At 36.0% G+C, this 15408-nt stretch overlaps 1 protein-coding gene across 1 annotated transcript in view; it reads right to left on the reverse strand.

Annotated features, from left to right (window-relative positions):
• LOC128858469 (neurogenic locus Notch protein) overlaps positions 1-15408 on the reverse strand; it is a 214956-nt gene that overhangs the window by 80560 nt on the left and 118988 nt on the right. Inside the window, exon 3 of the mRNA XM_054094773.1 lies at positions 44-312. Coding sequence (XP_053950748.1) covers positions 44-312 — 269 coding nt within the window. The remainder of the gene's footprint in view (positions 1-43; positions 313-15408) is intronic.

The raw sequence follows: 15408 nt of genomic DNA on the forward strand, positions 1-15408 counted from the left end.
ACACTAGAACAAACCTCGAGTGTGTGTATTTCGTATAACCTACCTGTATACCCATTCATGCAGGTGCACGTATAGTCATCTAAAGTTTTCAGATTGCATGAGCCGCCATTGCGACACGGTGACGAGTCGCAGGCATTCGGCACTCGTATTTCGCACAAGGATTCGGTGAAGCCGAGCGGACATATACAAGAGATGCCGAGACGATCATTGCGATACGAAGGCTGGCAGGTTCCGCCATTTTGACAGCGCAGGAGACCAGTAAAACAAGGGTTGAGATGTTCACAAAATTCGCCAACGAAGCGCGAACTACAACTGTAATGAGAATAAGAGAGAAAAGATAAAGATAATTAGTAAATTATTAAAATATAGGAGGTAATTTTAATTAAATACGAAATTCTAAGTTATATTACAAAATGTTTATTAAAAAAAAACACACACACAAAAAAAAACAAAAAAACGAGGGCTTGTGTAGAATTTTTTTTCAGTTTAATTTGGATTGTGTTTTGGTCACAATCCTTTATTTAAATAAGTAAACCAAAGTTTGACCTCCTCTTTTAGTTCTCATAGCTTAACAAGACGCCTTTGTCCTTCACGAGAACCTTCACTAAATCACTTTTCGTAAACCTTGAATTTGACCTCTTTTCTCAACCCTTTCTCTTTAGCATAACAAATTAACTTAATCCACAAAACAGCTGCCGCAATATACAACGTAAACTTTTTAAATAATTAATGATGTAAGTTGCTACTTTGTCATTTCCTGTCTTGACACCCAGCGCTAAGAATGAACGAGAAGACTAAGCATGAAAAAAGAAAACACAAATATTCAGCAATCAAAGAAGTAAATGTGAAAAATACAAAAATGTATGCTTTGAATGCCAACGATTTACAACAGATTACCGTTGCGGTTCTTCACAGAAACTTGTTCCATAAACAACTCCAACTGCAACTACAAGGAACCACTAAAATTTAGGAGAAAAACGAAAGAGTGACTAAAAGCATTATATGCATTGGGTCGAAACGACAAAAATAAATAAATAAAAGAATTAAAAAGTACAATGCAATGCCTTCAATATAAAGTAAACAAAAGCAGTTGTATACCGGCGCCCTTTCGTTGTGGCATCGTGGACACCAGATAACCACATTGTCGTCCACTCACTTCTTGGCGACAATTAATAGTTGTGCCACAGCGCAGTTTTCAGATTTCATTTATGTGGCTACTCATGCCACAGCAATGCTTTTGTTTGTTTTTGTCATTGTATTTTTTACGAGCCTATTAAGTGGAGCTCGACGCCTAAAATTAACCCAACACATTAAAGCCAAGTGAAAGACATTTAAGCCAAGAGAAAAAACTAAACAAAAAATATGAAAAGAACGCAAAAACGTCGAACAATGTTTTCCGAAAAGACGTAACAAAATCTGACGATACTAAATGAAAAAAAGAAACAAAAATGCATAAAACAGAAAAAGCCGACAAGTGGTATTGAAAGGATTGGGCAAAATGTATTAGCTTGTGTTTTGAAAATATGTAAATAATTAGATTTTTCTACTAAAAAATAAAGCTCTCTTTTATGGAGTTTGGTGTGCGTGCTTGTACTTTTCAGGGACAGGAAACGAGAAATCAAATTTGCTTACAAGAAACTTACTTCCTTACCACTCTCACCACTTACAAGTTGGTAGAGCTTAGATATGCCGTTCAACTCCTGCAAGTTCAGGACAAAGAAATTTTATTCTCAAAAAGATAGTACGAGTTGGAAACGCGTCAATCGTAATACGAGATGGAAACAGTCAGAATCTGCAACACAGCCAAACTCATGTGGCCAAAGCGGAACATGAGGAAACCGCATAGCTACACTTTCTGAGCAGAAGAAAAATGCCCATAGTCATGGGTATACTTAGTGGCCACATTAAGAACTATAAGGAATCTCAATTACTGACTTTGTAGAAGCTCTCAGGACGATAACGTGTCAGAAACTGGCAAGCCTCCGCTAAATGATTGCACACTCTTTCATAAGGATTTTTTGATGCAAGATTTTTAAGTGAACTCAGCGCAACGGCAGAAGATACGGTGGTCAGGCAAAGTTAGTCATCAATAAATTGTGTTTTTGAATAACTTTTTTACTAAATAAAATAATTTTGAGCGTTGGAAATCTTTATTTTGACCTTTACACGCCATTACTTGTCTGCTTGTATACTGCACCTGTCCAGTTCAGAAGTGTCACATTTGAAAAACTAAAAATCTTCCAATAAGGTTATTAATTTTGCGCCAGCGTGTATATGATACCGTTTAATAATACCAAAGCATTTAATAATTTCCATTTCATTTCTAACCGATTTTTGCACCTTGCCTTGGTTTGCGTAGTTTTTTTGAACAGAAACAGATACTCTGCATGTTTAAAAATTCCGATATTGTATTTGTATTTTAAGGGGCTTTGTTATGAACTAAGCTAATGAAGAAATAACATCGAAACGGCCAAAACATTTATTTTTCTTATTGAAACTATTTTATATTTAATACCAACATTTCATTGTTATATTTTTCTTCCTTCCAGTTTTCTTACCCTTCTCAGTTCCAATGCAGTTTACACTTTAAACTCTACCCTCACTTCAGCAGCTAAGTGACTTAGAATGGTCCAGTGTTTATGCAATTACACACGTTTCGCAATTTGATATTCAATAGGCGTGGGATCGTGTGGGAAGCTTGGTAACTGGACAGCTGAAGTGTAGTGACAACATGAAGCATTTAATTGCAGAGCAAACAAGACAGGAAAGCAAAGGAAAAACGCTAACGCGTTTCATAGAAACAACTGTAAATTAGAGAAATTAGAGACCAATAAGACTAGGATGAACAAATTAACTAATTAATACATAAAATATGAGAATCACGAGAGTGGATATGAACTGTCATTTACACAATATTACAAGTCGATCAGCAAATGCAGAGGGCAACAACTGTTAAATCCCACACACAGTACCGTTGTGTTTTCTTCACCTTTTGTTGCTGTTGTGGATTATTGACGAATGCAATTGCTAAGAAATTGCGACACGTACTCGTGCGCAACAACATAAACGCATTCCTATGCGCTAAATACAGTATGATGGCGAGCAACGAGCGACTTAAGCATTTACGCACATAATGCTGAGATCTGAAATCTCAACAGTAAGTAAATAGGTATAAATGAGAAAAAACAGTGCTTTTGTCTTTACTCTTCAAGCGATGTGAACGAACAACAGCCTAACAACAGCACTTGATTTTAAGCTAGCAATATTGTTGGTGGAAAATTTTTCCCCTGAGAAAAATTGTGCGAGTATGCGCAACAACAATGCGGCGATTTTGTGCGTTTAAGTGCAATGCTAATAATTTGTAACAACAGCTAACGATACAACAGTAATATTGTTGAGCCATACGTACAAACATACGCACATACATACATATATACACCTCAATATGCGACGCCTCGTGCAATGGATAATCATGCACGAGAAGAAATGCCGCTGATTTTTCACGAAATTTGCTTAGATAGTATGAGGCTCTTTAGCTATTAAATTAAATGTAATAAAATTAAATGAAATAAAATAAAATAAAGTAAATAAAATTAAATTAAAATAAAACGGAACAAATAAAAACGGAAATAAAATAAAATAAAATAAAATAAAATAAAATAAATAAAATAAAATAAATTAAATAAATAAAATAAATAAAATAAATAAAATAAATAAAATAAATAAAATAAAATAAATAAAATAAAATAAATAAAATAAAATAAAATAAAATAAAATAAATTAAATTAAATAAAATAAATAAAATAAATAAAATAAATAAAATAAAATAAAATAAAATAAAATAAAATAAAATAAAATAAAATAAAATAAAATAAAATAAAATAAAATAAAATAAATTAAATTAAATAAATAAAATAAAATAAAATAAAATAACTGGACACATGTGCAATAGTTCGTAGATTTTTAAATATTTAGGCAATAGTAATCGCATAGAACTTGGACTACGCTCCACCAGAGCACAATCCCTTGAAAATTTTATCCGGGATGTGTAATCTCCGGCAATAGCCGAGATGGATTAAGCTCAAATAAAATAAAATAAAATAAAATAAAGTAAATTAAATAAAATTAAATTAAATGAAATAAAATAAAGTAAATTAAATTAAGATAAAACGGAGCAAAATAAAATATAATAAAATAATAAATATGTTATAAAATAGAGTTAAATTTAATAAATAAAAATAAAATTTAGAAAAGTAGAAGCTAAAAAGATAGAAATAAAATATAAGAAATGAAATCAAATTTCATAAAATAAAACTAAATTAAACTAGGAAAAGTAAAATAATATAAATTTAAAATAATTGAAATAAATGTATAAAAAACAAAACACAAAATAATGATACGGAATGAACTTTAAAAGTACTGATTATATAAATTGCACGCAATAACATCAATTTTCCAATATAATTCTCATAACTATAAGTGCATGTTAGTTGCTGACCCGAAGCACCGCCGACGCACATAAATGTGCTTCCATTTGAGGCCGCACGCATGTGGCATGCAGTGTAGTGCACATTTGACCTGAATGTTTTTGCCACCAGGTTACAGCCAATAGCCAACACTTTCCACAAAAATAAAAAATTCAATTTGCATGCGGCTGTAGTGGCAGTAGCTTAGCTCATTTGTTGCCAACAAGCAGCTGAGTAAATTTCCGACAAGATAAGCTAGAAGATCGTAAAATTTGTGCCGATCGAGGAGTAGATTTTCAGCACCAACAAAAATATTCACATACATACACAGTGAATACGAAGTGTGGCAAGTTTAACAGGAGCTCATAATCGACAGCTCTAGCAGGAGCTGAGTACATTGGTGGTTCTTGTGTTTGTGGTGGTAGGCCCATTTAACCCAGTTAGTTTGCCAGTGAGATCGTGCTGTCGGTGTCAAGCCGTTGGAGCGTTGAAAATTTTCGGATACAAAACTACCGTATTGTAAGTTGCAAGTATTTGGCTGCCCGTTGGGCAGTAACAAAACATTTTAAGACAGCAGTAACTGCAGCAGGCAAGTACCAGCATACGTACACATACACTCGTATGTAGTACATGCTGCTAAAATAGGCGAGTCTTAATCGACCCACTGATCTCTGCGGCTGGTTGGGGTAATGTGTTTGTTGTAGCACTTTTTTTTTATCTATTTCTTTTCATTTATTTACCCACTGCCCATTTCATATTGCTATTTTTCGCCAATTTTCTCGTGAGCTTTTCTATTTTATTTGCACTTTAAGCACTGTCGGTTGGGTGCTCGCGATCGTCGATACAGTGATGAGTTGCTAGACGGTGCTGCTATTGCTATTGCGAGTTGCTGTTGTTGCTGCTTTTCGAATTGCTGTTCTTTTCGCTTTTGTTGTTGCATGCATGTACTGGCGCTCGATCACATCGCCGATCGTAATCGCGCAGCGGCAACTTGTAAAATTAAATTGCTGGTAAAAATCGAAGACAATGCAGAGCGCCACGAGGCAGCCAATAACAGCAACAGTAATAACGAAAACAACAATAATAATAACAGCAATAGTTACTACAACCAAAGACATGCTACAACACCTAATGAATCGAGTGATCGCCAACATGCAACCATGCAACACATGTGCTACTAAAAGCTCATGCTTGCCACACACCTATACATACGCACATGGTTTTGGTGGGAGCTTGATACGGTGCAGTTATTGGAGAGATTTGTTATTGTTGGTCTCTTTTCTTTATTTGCTACGCTTTTCAACCGCCTCATGTGTGAATTATAGTTAGCAGTCAAAGTTATCGATGATGAAAATTCCAATTTTCACCTGAAGGGGTTGCCTTATAAAATAAATATTGATGTATGTGTGTAAATTTTTCGAAATGAGTTACCAGTGCATTTGTGTGTACGTGGGATTGTGTGACTTGTGACCATTGCCTGTGCTGCATGAAGCTCACTATATTTCCACTGCAATCTTTATGTGGGAAGTGGAAGGAAAATGGATTGTCCTCGCAAGAGAACAATATGACCATCGGAAGCTTTCAATGTATCAAATAAAGAACTAGAATTTTTCCAATAAAACATAATCTAACAACTGCAAAAAGATGTATGGCATATGCAACTTTTGACTTTGATTCTGGCGTTGAATCTGTCACCAATATCACAACTAAAGCCAATAAAAATAGCTACAGGAATTTTGCTTTGAAAAAAAAAAAAAAGAAATATTATTGCACAATACGAGGAGGATTTAAGTTAAAAAGTTAAATGCCTGTCGCAACTGCTGTTAAATTAAAAGTTTTGATTACACGCCGTTGAAATGACCAAACCAAGGCAGAAATACTCAAATAAAGACAAACAAGTAAAAAATATAATAGTTTAACATCAAAGGTGAAAAGCTGTTTAAGAATGGACAAAAAAAAACCCAAGCACACCAAAAGTGCTTGTAGAGTGGAAGTAGGCGAGGGGCGCATGTATAAAACGTGGCGCCTTCCTTTTGCTTTACTTTTTAGTGCATACATACAATACAGCATACAAGTTAGTATATTTTTGACTGGCCACGCATTGCGTTGCCCGTTGCAATGCCTCACGCTACGTGCAATTTGATTGTCACTTGCCACATTTAAATAGACTGCCAGCGCGCGTGAACGGTGTGTTGCAATACGACCATGGGCTAAGTGGCAGAGACGAGCTACTGGTTGCCTTGGTTAGTTGGCTAACATTTTGTAGTTAATTTCAGTCGGTGACAGCATTTTGCGGTGTATTTTTTCGTTAACAATTTTTTTTAGTTATATAAATTTTATTCAGTCAACCCAAGACTTTTTGTTTTTAGGGAATTACCAACTTTGTGGCATGCCAGCGCCTTTTTTGTGCCTAAGTTGATATGCAAAGCAGGGTTCACAACAAACGTGCGACACTGAGCAGGTGAGTGAGTGCGTGAATGAATGAATGATTGAGTGGCATAGCTAATTATGTGAATGGCGGTGGTGACAGGCGTGTAAGAATGTAGAAATTGCAATTTTTATGCATTGCTTTTTGAATTTTTAAGAGTAATTACATTTTTTGTTTTCATGTTATAAAATATGAAAACTATTTTCTATGAAAAATAAAATCCTTTATTCAGTTAAAGCATAATTCGAGCAACTACGAGTATCATATTTATGAGGTAGATGAAAAATATCTAATAATTGTCTATTCAAAGTTTATAAAAAATGCTACCGGGTGTTTGTTTCAGAGATTGAGTACTTACAAGAGCTTGAATAATACGAAACAGAAATATTGTTGGAATGAATTTTTTCCTTACAATCTGGTAGATAATTTCATGACATTAATTTTTTGAATATGATATCCCGCGTATGTTTCCAGCGGCTACGAGTTACATGGTCCATTCGATCAGTTCACTTTTTGACTACTTTTTCCAATAAGCCTGGCCGTATGGCGTCAATGGTGGCTTAGCATATTGCAATAAATCGTTTGTTACGCCGTTTTGTTGGAACCAAATGTCGCCGAAACAATAATTGAAAAATTCAAAGCTCGATAGCGCTTGCCATTTTCGGTAACGGCAGCTCCTCTCTCATTTCGAAAAAAACAAGGACCGAGGACGCCACCAATATGTAAACCACACGTAAAATGGACGAAGTGCTCTCTGAACTTCACGAACATACATAATTGCTTTTTTTGTTTTGCTAAGTAAATTTCCCCAATTTGGAAGTTTTGTTCTGGAGTTACCATAAGCAATTCATCGTGACTTGCCAAGCCTTACAGAACAGAAATGTCAACACAGTTTGTCATTTTCAGCTGTCAAACCATATCGATTGTTCTGGTGCAGCTAAAAAAACACCAGATATATGTAAGATGGTGAATTTCATTTTGAGAAAATTTTAAGCATCCAAACATGTTTTTGAATACCTTTCCTATTAAATAAAAAACTAGGGTCTGTCAGACTCACGCACGGTAGAAGTGAAACTTCTAAGTTGGTTGTTCCATGCATGGGAGCCCCGGTTTAGATCTCTCCCCCCTCTCTCGTGTTAAATTCAGGTTTTCATATTTTTTTTCTATATCACTCCACATAAATTTGTACTATTTATTTTTGTCCTTATTAGCTTCAAATTTGACACTTGGGTGCAGTGTTGCACTTGACGCTGACATTTCTTTGCACTTCCAATGGTATTTTTTGCCTACTTTTGGCGCGTTAATCAATTTGCTTTGATCACCGAAACGGTTGAATTGTCATTTTACAACCTTCTACTTCAACTATCGTCACTCGTTTGGCAAACGCACTCATTGTATCGCTTCGTCTCCTCCATATCTACCATCTATTTACTTCACAGCAGTTTCTTATTGCTTTCCCGCTTACACACATTCAATCGGCGCTTTATCTGATACTCACACACAGCACTCATTTGCACGGGCTATGGCTATCTATAATACTCGTTGTCGGTTGTCGATTGTCGGTTGCCTGCATGTCGCCAGTCTACTTCAATGCTTACTTGTGTGCTATATACATTTCAGAATAGGCGAGAGTGGGAAGGAGCAGCTGCTCCTTGGCCCCGCCCATTTGACGGATTTCGGTAACGCTCCGAACTTACCGTTTCACTCGCCTATTTTCAATCTGCCTTGGGGCCCCCGACGCGCCTAAAGAAGTTTCACTTCAAAAAACGCAATTTGTAAAAGTTATAAAGTATGATGCCATTTGTAAAAATTATAAATCCTTCGATAGGGTGATGAGTTTTGCGCCACCTTGTATATTAGAAGTTTTAATTTTTTAATTAGATTTGTTTTCTTCGGAGGCCGCGTAGATTTAAGAAAATTAAAAAGGGAATCCGAGTGCAGTACAATGGATTTAATTGTGTCTGGGTGCTGTACTTGCTAGTCTGTCCCGACAAAAAAAAAATATTAGATTTGCTACCTATCTCGTACGCGCTCGGATTCTCGTAGTATTCAAAAGCAATTAATAAAATCTTATACTTTTAGGTGTTGATAACAAAAATCTGATTAACTTCATCCGCAGCATAATGAGGTCAACACAACCGCGGACTAGTCACCGTTCGTAGTCCACAAACACTCACCACTCCCCATCCCTTCCCTTCCTCCCCCTTTTTTTGCGGTCCTTCAATGGTATCACAAAGGACGAACCAAACTATTTCGTCCAAGTGGGCCCTACTCTCTGGGCAACCATCACAACCTAACCTAACCTAACCTATACTTTTAGGTATATAATACCGTTTTAATTCAGACTATATTGATCCATATACCTAATCTAAAGCTCTCTTGTGCGTTCGAAGCTAGAATATTATGAATTTCCCATTAATAGGCTGGTGCCCAGAAAGTCTCTCTCCGCTATGCATTGCGTTCTTTGCATTCCACGGCCCCTATAAATCCAATGAAGGTCAGTGCTTCTTACGAAATCATATTTATTCATAATTTTTAGTTGATCAACTTTTTAAAAAAATAAATCGTAATTAATAATTCAAATGAAAGAAAATTCCATTATGAGAGTGAAAAGAGGAAAGAGTCCCAAATCGAACGGAAAGTATAAAGTTAGGACTAATTAAATTGAAGTTACTAAATTGTGTGGAAAAACATATTTTCAACTGACAGATTGAATGTGCCAAAAACTTATAGTGACCGCTATTATTTAGTATGTCACAACTCTTACATTTTCTGTCCGATTTACTCAGAATTAAGTTGTATATCTTCATTGGTAATGAAATAGTCTTTCATTTAAAATTTTTTAATTACTTTTTTACAAAGTTTATCAACTAAAAAGAATGAATAAATATGAATAACACTGCCCTGCATCGGTTTTGCGAATAAGATGGGACCTAGCGATCCCGAAGGGAATTTTCGCGCTAAGCATGAATCCGAGTTCAAAAATTTTCCATCACGTCAGGTTTTCGAGAAAAAGGGGGTTGAAACCCCTAAAAGTAGCGTATTTGGCCATTTTTCAAAAATTGTGGAGCAGAACCTTAACGTGCTACGATCTTCGTTATTGTTAGTAATTGAAGGTTGAACTTTGCTCTTTGAAATAATCTCAAACCCAAATTGTTCGCATGCACCCTTAGAGTAGGGGGTGTACTTATGTCTACGGGGGTAGAGAAAAATATGAACATAGGAACTTATCTACACCCCAGATAAGATATAATGAAAAGTGCAGTGTTCCTAATGTATTTAGTGTCGCTGATTACAAATCTGAAGTCAAACATTCCATTTAAAAAGAAATAAAAAAAATCAAATTCAAATTTTCCTATGCTCATTTTTTCCCCTATTCGCATCAGAAAAATTGAAATTTGCAGGGCAGTGTAATTTCTCGAAAATTGAAAACTGGTTAATTGTATTCGCTTTTCTTCTTGGTAACAACTTCAAAAAGTCTTAGAAATTGTCTATTTATATCTTGAAAACGTTTTATGCGAAAAATAAATGAAACTCATTTTTATGTGCAGTGATCCAATATTAGTCTAAACAACTCTTTATTAACGAAGTACCACTTTTTAGGAAAGAAGATGTCGCAAATATTCTTTTCGATTGGGAATATTCGAAAAAAAATGCTTGACTAGGGAACGAATTTTTCTCTGGCTGCTGGGTAAGAATACCGACAAAAAGATAAGTAGAATAGGAAAGAAATATTTATAGTGAAATACAATTAAAATAAAATAATTTTGCAATTTGATTTGCTGAGCTATAAATATTTATTGCGCATATAAATGTGAAATCAAGCAAGCATTTCGCAAGAGTGTGAAAATGCGTGGAGCTACGGTAAGAAAGTTTTGCGCATGCGCATCATCACCATCACCTATTGACCATATTTGTAGAACGGTAAGTACGATACATATGTATATACATATTTATACCGCATTATTTCACTTACCCCTTCCTAATGCTTCCAATGCTCTCGTGTTATAAATTGCGTATAATTAACTATCTAATAGCACTCGCAGCTGTTTCTCCAAACGAAGAAACGCATAGAGAAACACTCATCAAAGCCATTTGGCGGCACCACTCGACTTGCCTACAGGCTATTAAATAGCCATTGACCACAGGCAGTAGATCACGCTTAAAGCACTTTGGCTCGCTAGCTCACTACTTCAATTATTCTTGACGTGTTCCTTTCTATACTTATTTCTAGCCTAAATACTTATCCCAAGCACTGTCAGCTTTTCGAAGCGTCTCTCACTCGAAGCTGGACGACTATGTCGAAAAAATCAATTTAGTAAAGGTAGAAAAATCACAACCACCACCGCCGCGTGAATCAGATGATTAATTCCTATGTACGCGCTCACAGCTTCTCCCGCTCCTCCCTTCGGTGGTATGTATGTATATATGTAAGTTGTAAGTGGTGCGCGTAAATTTCAAAAAATTATAGTGTAAAATTGTAACTTTGCCCATGCAGGCGAGTAAGCGCAATGTGCGGCGTGAGAAACTCCATTTGTTGCGGTTTCATTTTTCATTCAACTCGTTGGTTAGGTGTTGGTGGTGATGCCGCCGCAATATATACTTATACTTATATATATAAATATATAAATGTATGCACATATACAGTTTTGCTCTCATCTTCCATAAGTAACTATTTAAAAAACTTATTTCTTGTGGTTTTGTTTGTCTAGAAATTAGATGCTCTCCATCAACAAACGACGTAGGACATCATCTGCTTTATTACGTACGATCATACTGTGTACGGTGCTCCAGTTCATTGGTTTTGCATTGCAACAACAGCGCGTTAGTAACAGCAATTGCATGGCTGTTGGAGATTTTCATAAACACCATGTCTACATGTGTGCGTGTATGGAGCGGTCTCCATCATCGTGCAGCATCAAACATCTATGTACATTTTAGTTGCGCTTGTCGTTGGCTGCTGTAATCTGCACATGCGTAAAAATTTGGGGCATTGAAAATTTGAAATTATCTACGCGTGCAGGAGAATTGCCATTGGCTTTATTTCGTTGGTTCAAAAAAAGTTACATTTCCGCTTAGGAATTATATTGATAGAAAGGAAAGAAGAGCGACTTGCACACAAACACATCCGCCGTCACAATTTAGTCACTTCATCTTTTTAAAATATTTGTAATATTTTTCATGCTAAGCCTTTTTTGTTAATTTTTATAAATATAAAAACCATATAAATCAATTTTTCTAACTTTGTACAAGATGTACAAGAATTAAAAAAACTATAATCAAATAAACGTATAATTTTTTTCAGAGTTTTTAGAAAACTTCGGAGTATGCAGTTTTCTAGCCCATTAATTTTTAGAACAAAAAAAAATACTGACGGTTAGACGCGATAGAAGTGAAACCTTCCGTAAAACAAACTGAGAGAGAATGAGACGAAAGCAGCTTTAGGAGCGGGATAATTATAGGTTCATTATAATATTGGTATACAGTTCATATATTTTATTTTCTTCATTTTATTATTATTCATCCTCAATGTTTTCAATTTTTTAGTTTTATTTTCTTTTTGTCTTTTTTTCTCTCGATATTCACGACACTTTTCTGCATTATTTTTCGGCATAATTGCGGTAAATATTTAAAAATGGAAATATTTACGAATATAAAAATACGGACGCAATACAGCACACGCGGTTGCTATTATGAGCGTCGTAAGGCGTATAATATATTACACAGACTTACTAACATACACACAAACATTCGTAGGACGCTTGGTCTAAGCAAGTAAGGGGTAGTGTAGTATAGGTATACATAATCCCTTCTCGCTCACCGTGGCGCGCACACATACGTACTAGCATACATACAAACATACATACGTATGACGCTTGAACTAAACACCAAAGCAAGTAATAGGCAGTGTAGTATACATACTACAATACTCACTATACTAGAGTGGCTCAGCAGGACGCAGCCACACACATATACGTATATCAACATATAACGCTTCGTAGCCAAGAGTGTCGCTTTTTCGTTTCATCGAGTCTCAAATCACTCCCACCGATTCTAAAGAAGTTTTCACTTCACAAAGTGTAAGTTTGGTGTCTCTCGAAACTTGCGTTGAGTTTTGACAATTTTTTTTTTTGCATACGATATTGGTCATTTCCTTCCATATAAAAGGCTTCTGTGTCAGTCAGAATTAATTAATCAATTTGAAAAACAAATACAAAAAAAAAAAGCAAAACATAAAACGCAAAACAAAAAATCCGGACAAAAGGGTCCACCTCGGTTCCATGAACTCTGTTTAAAGGTTATGTTGAATTATTTTTGATTTCTAGCAAGAAAACTTTAATATCTTTATATCAAACGGAAAGTATCTAATAAATAAACTTATTTGCTACTTATTTCTTACTCTTGTATACAAAATTGAGCGAAGTTAAGGTTATGTTTGTTTTCGAAAAAAGTTTTAGAGATTTCAGATGACTTTTCTAAAAGACGAATTTCAGCAATCAACTCAGCTATAGATTCACCGTTGTGCGGGGATTTTTAAGATTATTGTGAATCAAGCCTCTACAGATTGTCTCCTACCTAAGCCGTTCAGGCGGTTAGAGTGTAAAATTTTAAAAAATGTTCGACTCCAAAGAGATTTTTTTATTTGAGTGTTTGAGTGTGTATTAGTCGTTGTTTCTCGTTAAGTAATGCTAAATCTTTGAGGGTATTTCTGCACTAATAAAGGTCCTCATTAACGTAGGCCACTGCATTTGTGGAATAAAATTAAGACCCATACCACAAATTGTAGCTTCTCGGTCAAACACCTAACAAAAGATGCGAAAATGCACTAAAAAAATAGTTCTTCTCAAAATGGTGGCAATTTTTAATGTTTAGAATAGAGGAAATAATTGATATGCGCCACAGTGTGCTACAGCTGAAGAATTAGATCATTTTCGTAAGTAGATAATCTAAAGCCTGAAATCTTTATTTGATATCTTGGAGATCCGCTGTTGGACTTGCAGTATACTTACGGAATCGAACATTAAAAATTCTTAAATAAAGATTTTACACAAAACTAAATTTGCTTAGAAGGTCAAGAGCTGTACTTTGCTGTACTAAAAAGTAACTCATGATGTTACCTAACTCCAAATACAGTTAAAAATCAGAGTGTTTGCACTTTAAGCTAGAACATTTCAAAAACTTGATGAGCTGGGTCTATTCCGGGTTCAGATTCAGATTTAACACTTTAAAAATGCTCGGAAAACTATAGGCTGATCCTTTGTCAAAATCTTTGTCAGCATGTGTAATAGACCCATTCGGCAGAAATAAAAAAAAAACTGCGCTTTTTTTTAGATTTTAATGCACCTTCTTTGCACGGATCGATACCACATTGGGTGTGATTCCGAGCAGCATCATTTCTTGCAGTGGCAAAGCAAAAACTAAAAGACAAAATTGAGGCAACTCTTTCGCTAGAGTAGCTTAGAACATACGAGGATAACATGCTAATATCCAAAGATTCAAATGACAAAAAGAATTCCAAGGGTTGTGGTTTTGCGACTACACTTCGACATTGTGCTGCGGCTGGCTTGGGTTGAAGCCAGTCACATTAAATTACAAATGCGGTGGACAGCAAAAATATACATCTAGCGCTAGACGTATGGTCAGCCGCCACTGCGTAATACCACAATTTGCAACTTTTGCTGCTTCTTTTTCGCTACTGAAATTGCTGCGAATCCAGTAGGCTGGCGGGCCGCCCGACCTGTTGCACTTCACAACGCCAGGAGCATAACTCATCTGCTGCCAGCAGTCGACAGTCAGCAGCCACAACAATCACGTCCCCAGACGCAGGCTCTCTAAATATGTGCATACGTACATATGTATGCATGTGTGTGTTTGCATGGATGTATGTGGATGTCTTGTTGATAGACTAACTGCCTCGTCGATTGGCAAACGCGCGCGTGTTTGGCTCTACGCATGCGCTGAATTAATGCAGCTGGGCTGGCAACATGGCAGACATGGCCAACGAGAGTAGTGAAGTGAAGTTGGTATGCATGTGCGAATGTATGTGGCGCAGCTTGAATCACAAGCAATTGTTGCTGCGCTAGTGCACTGTCGGGCAATTGCTATTGAGCTCGACTACTGTTGCTTTCCTCAAAATGCCCGCAACTGCATTGACAGTAGAGTGATTTGATTTGTAAGCGACCAACGTGAGAACTAATAAATGTATTTTTGATTTGTTGACTTCTCACCGCAAAGGAAGATAGATAGAGTAAAAAAAGAAAAGCTTGCAACAAATAGGCTGAGACTAGTTTCAATACTCCCTCCCGGTGTACGGACAACCGGAGGAGTTGGTGTTGTTGCTTATGTACTGTGCCACATTTACGTATCTACATTCATATTAGGTTTTTGCGGCATATATTTTGTTTGCAACTTGACAGGAGTACTCATGCCAGCCACCAACCAAGAAACGCACGATAACTACAGACAGATGTGGTAACAAAAAAGCAAAATCGCACACGCCAGCTTTCAATGGCG

The sequence above is a fragment of the Anastrepha ludens genome, chromosome 3 (genome assembly GCF_028408465.1).
Source record: "Anastrepha ludens isolate Willacy chromosome 3, idAnaLude1.1, whole genome shotgun sequence".
NCBI classification, from domain to species: domain Eukaryota; kingdom Metazoa; phylum Arthropoda; class Insecta; order Diptera; family Tephritidae; genus Anastrepha; species Anastrepha ludens.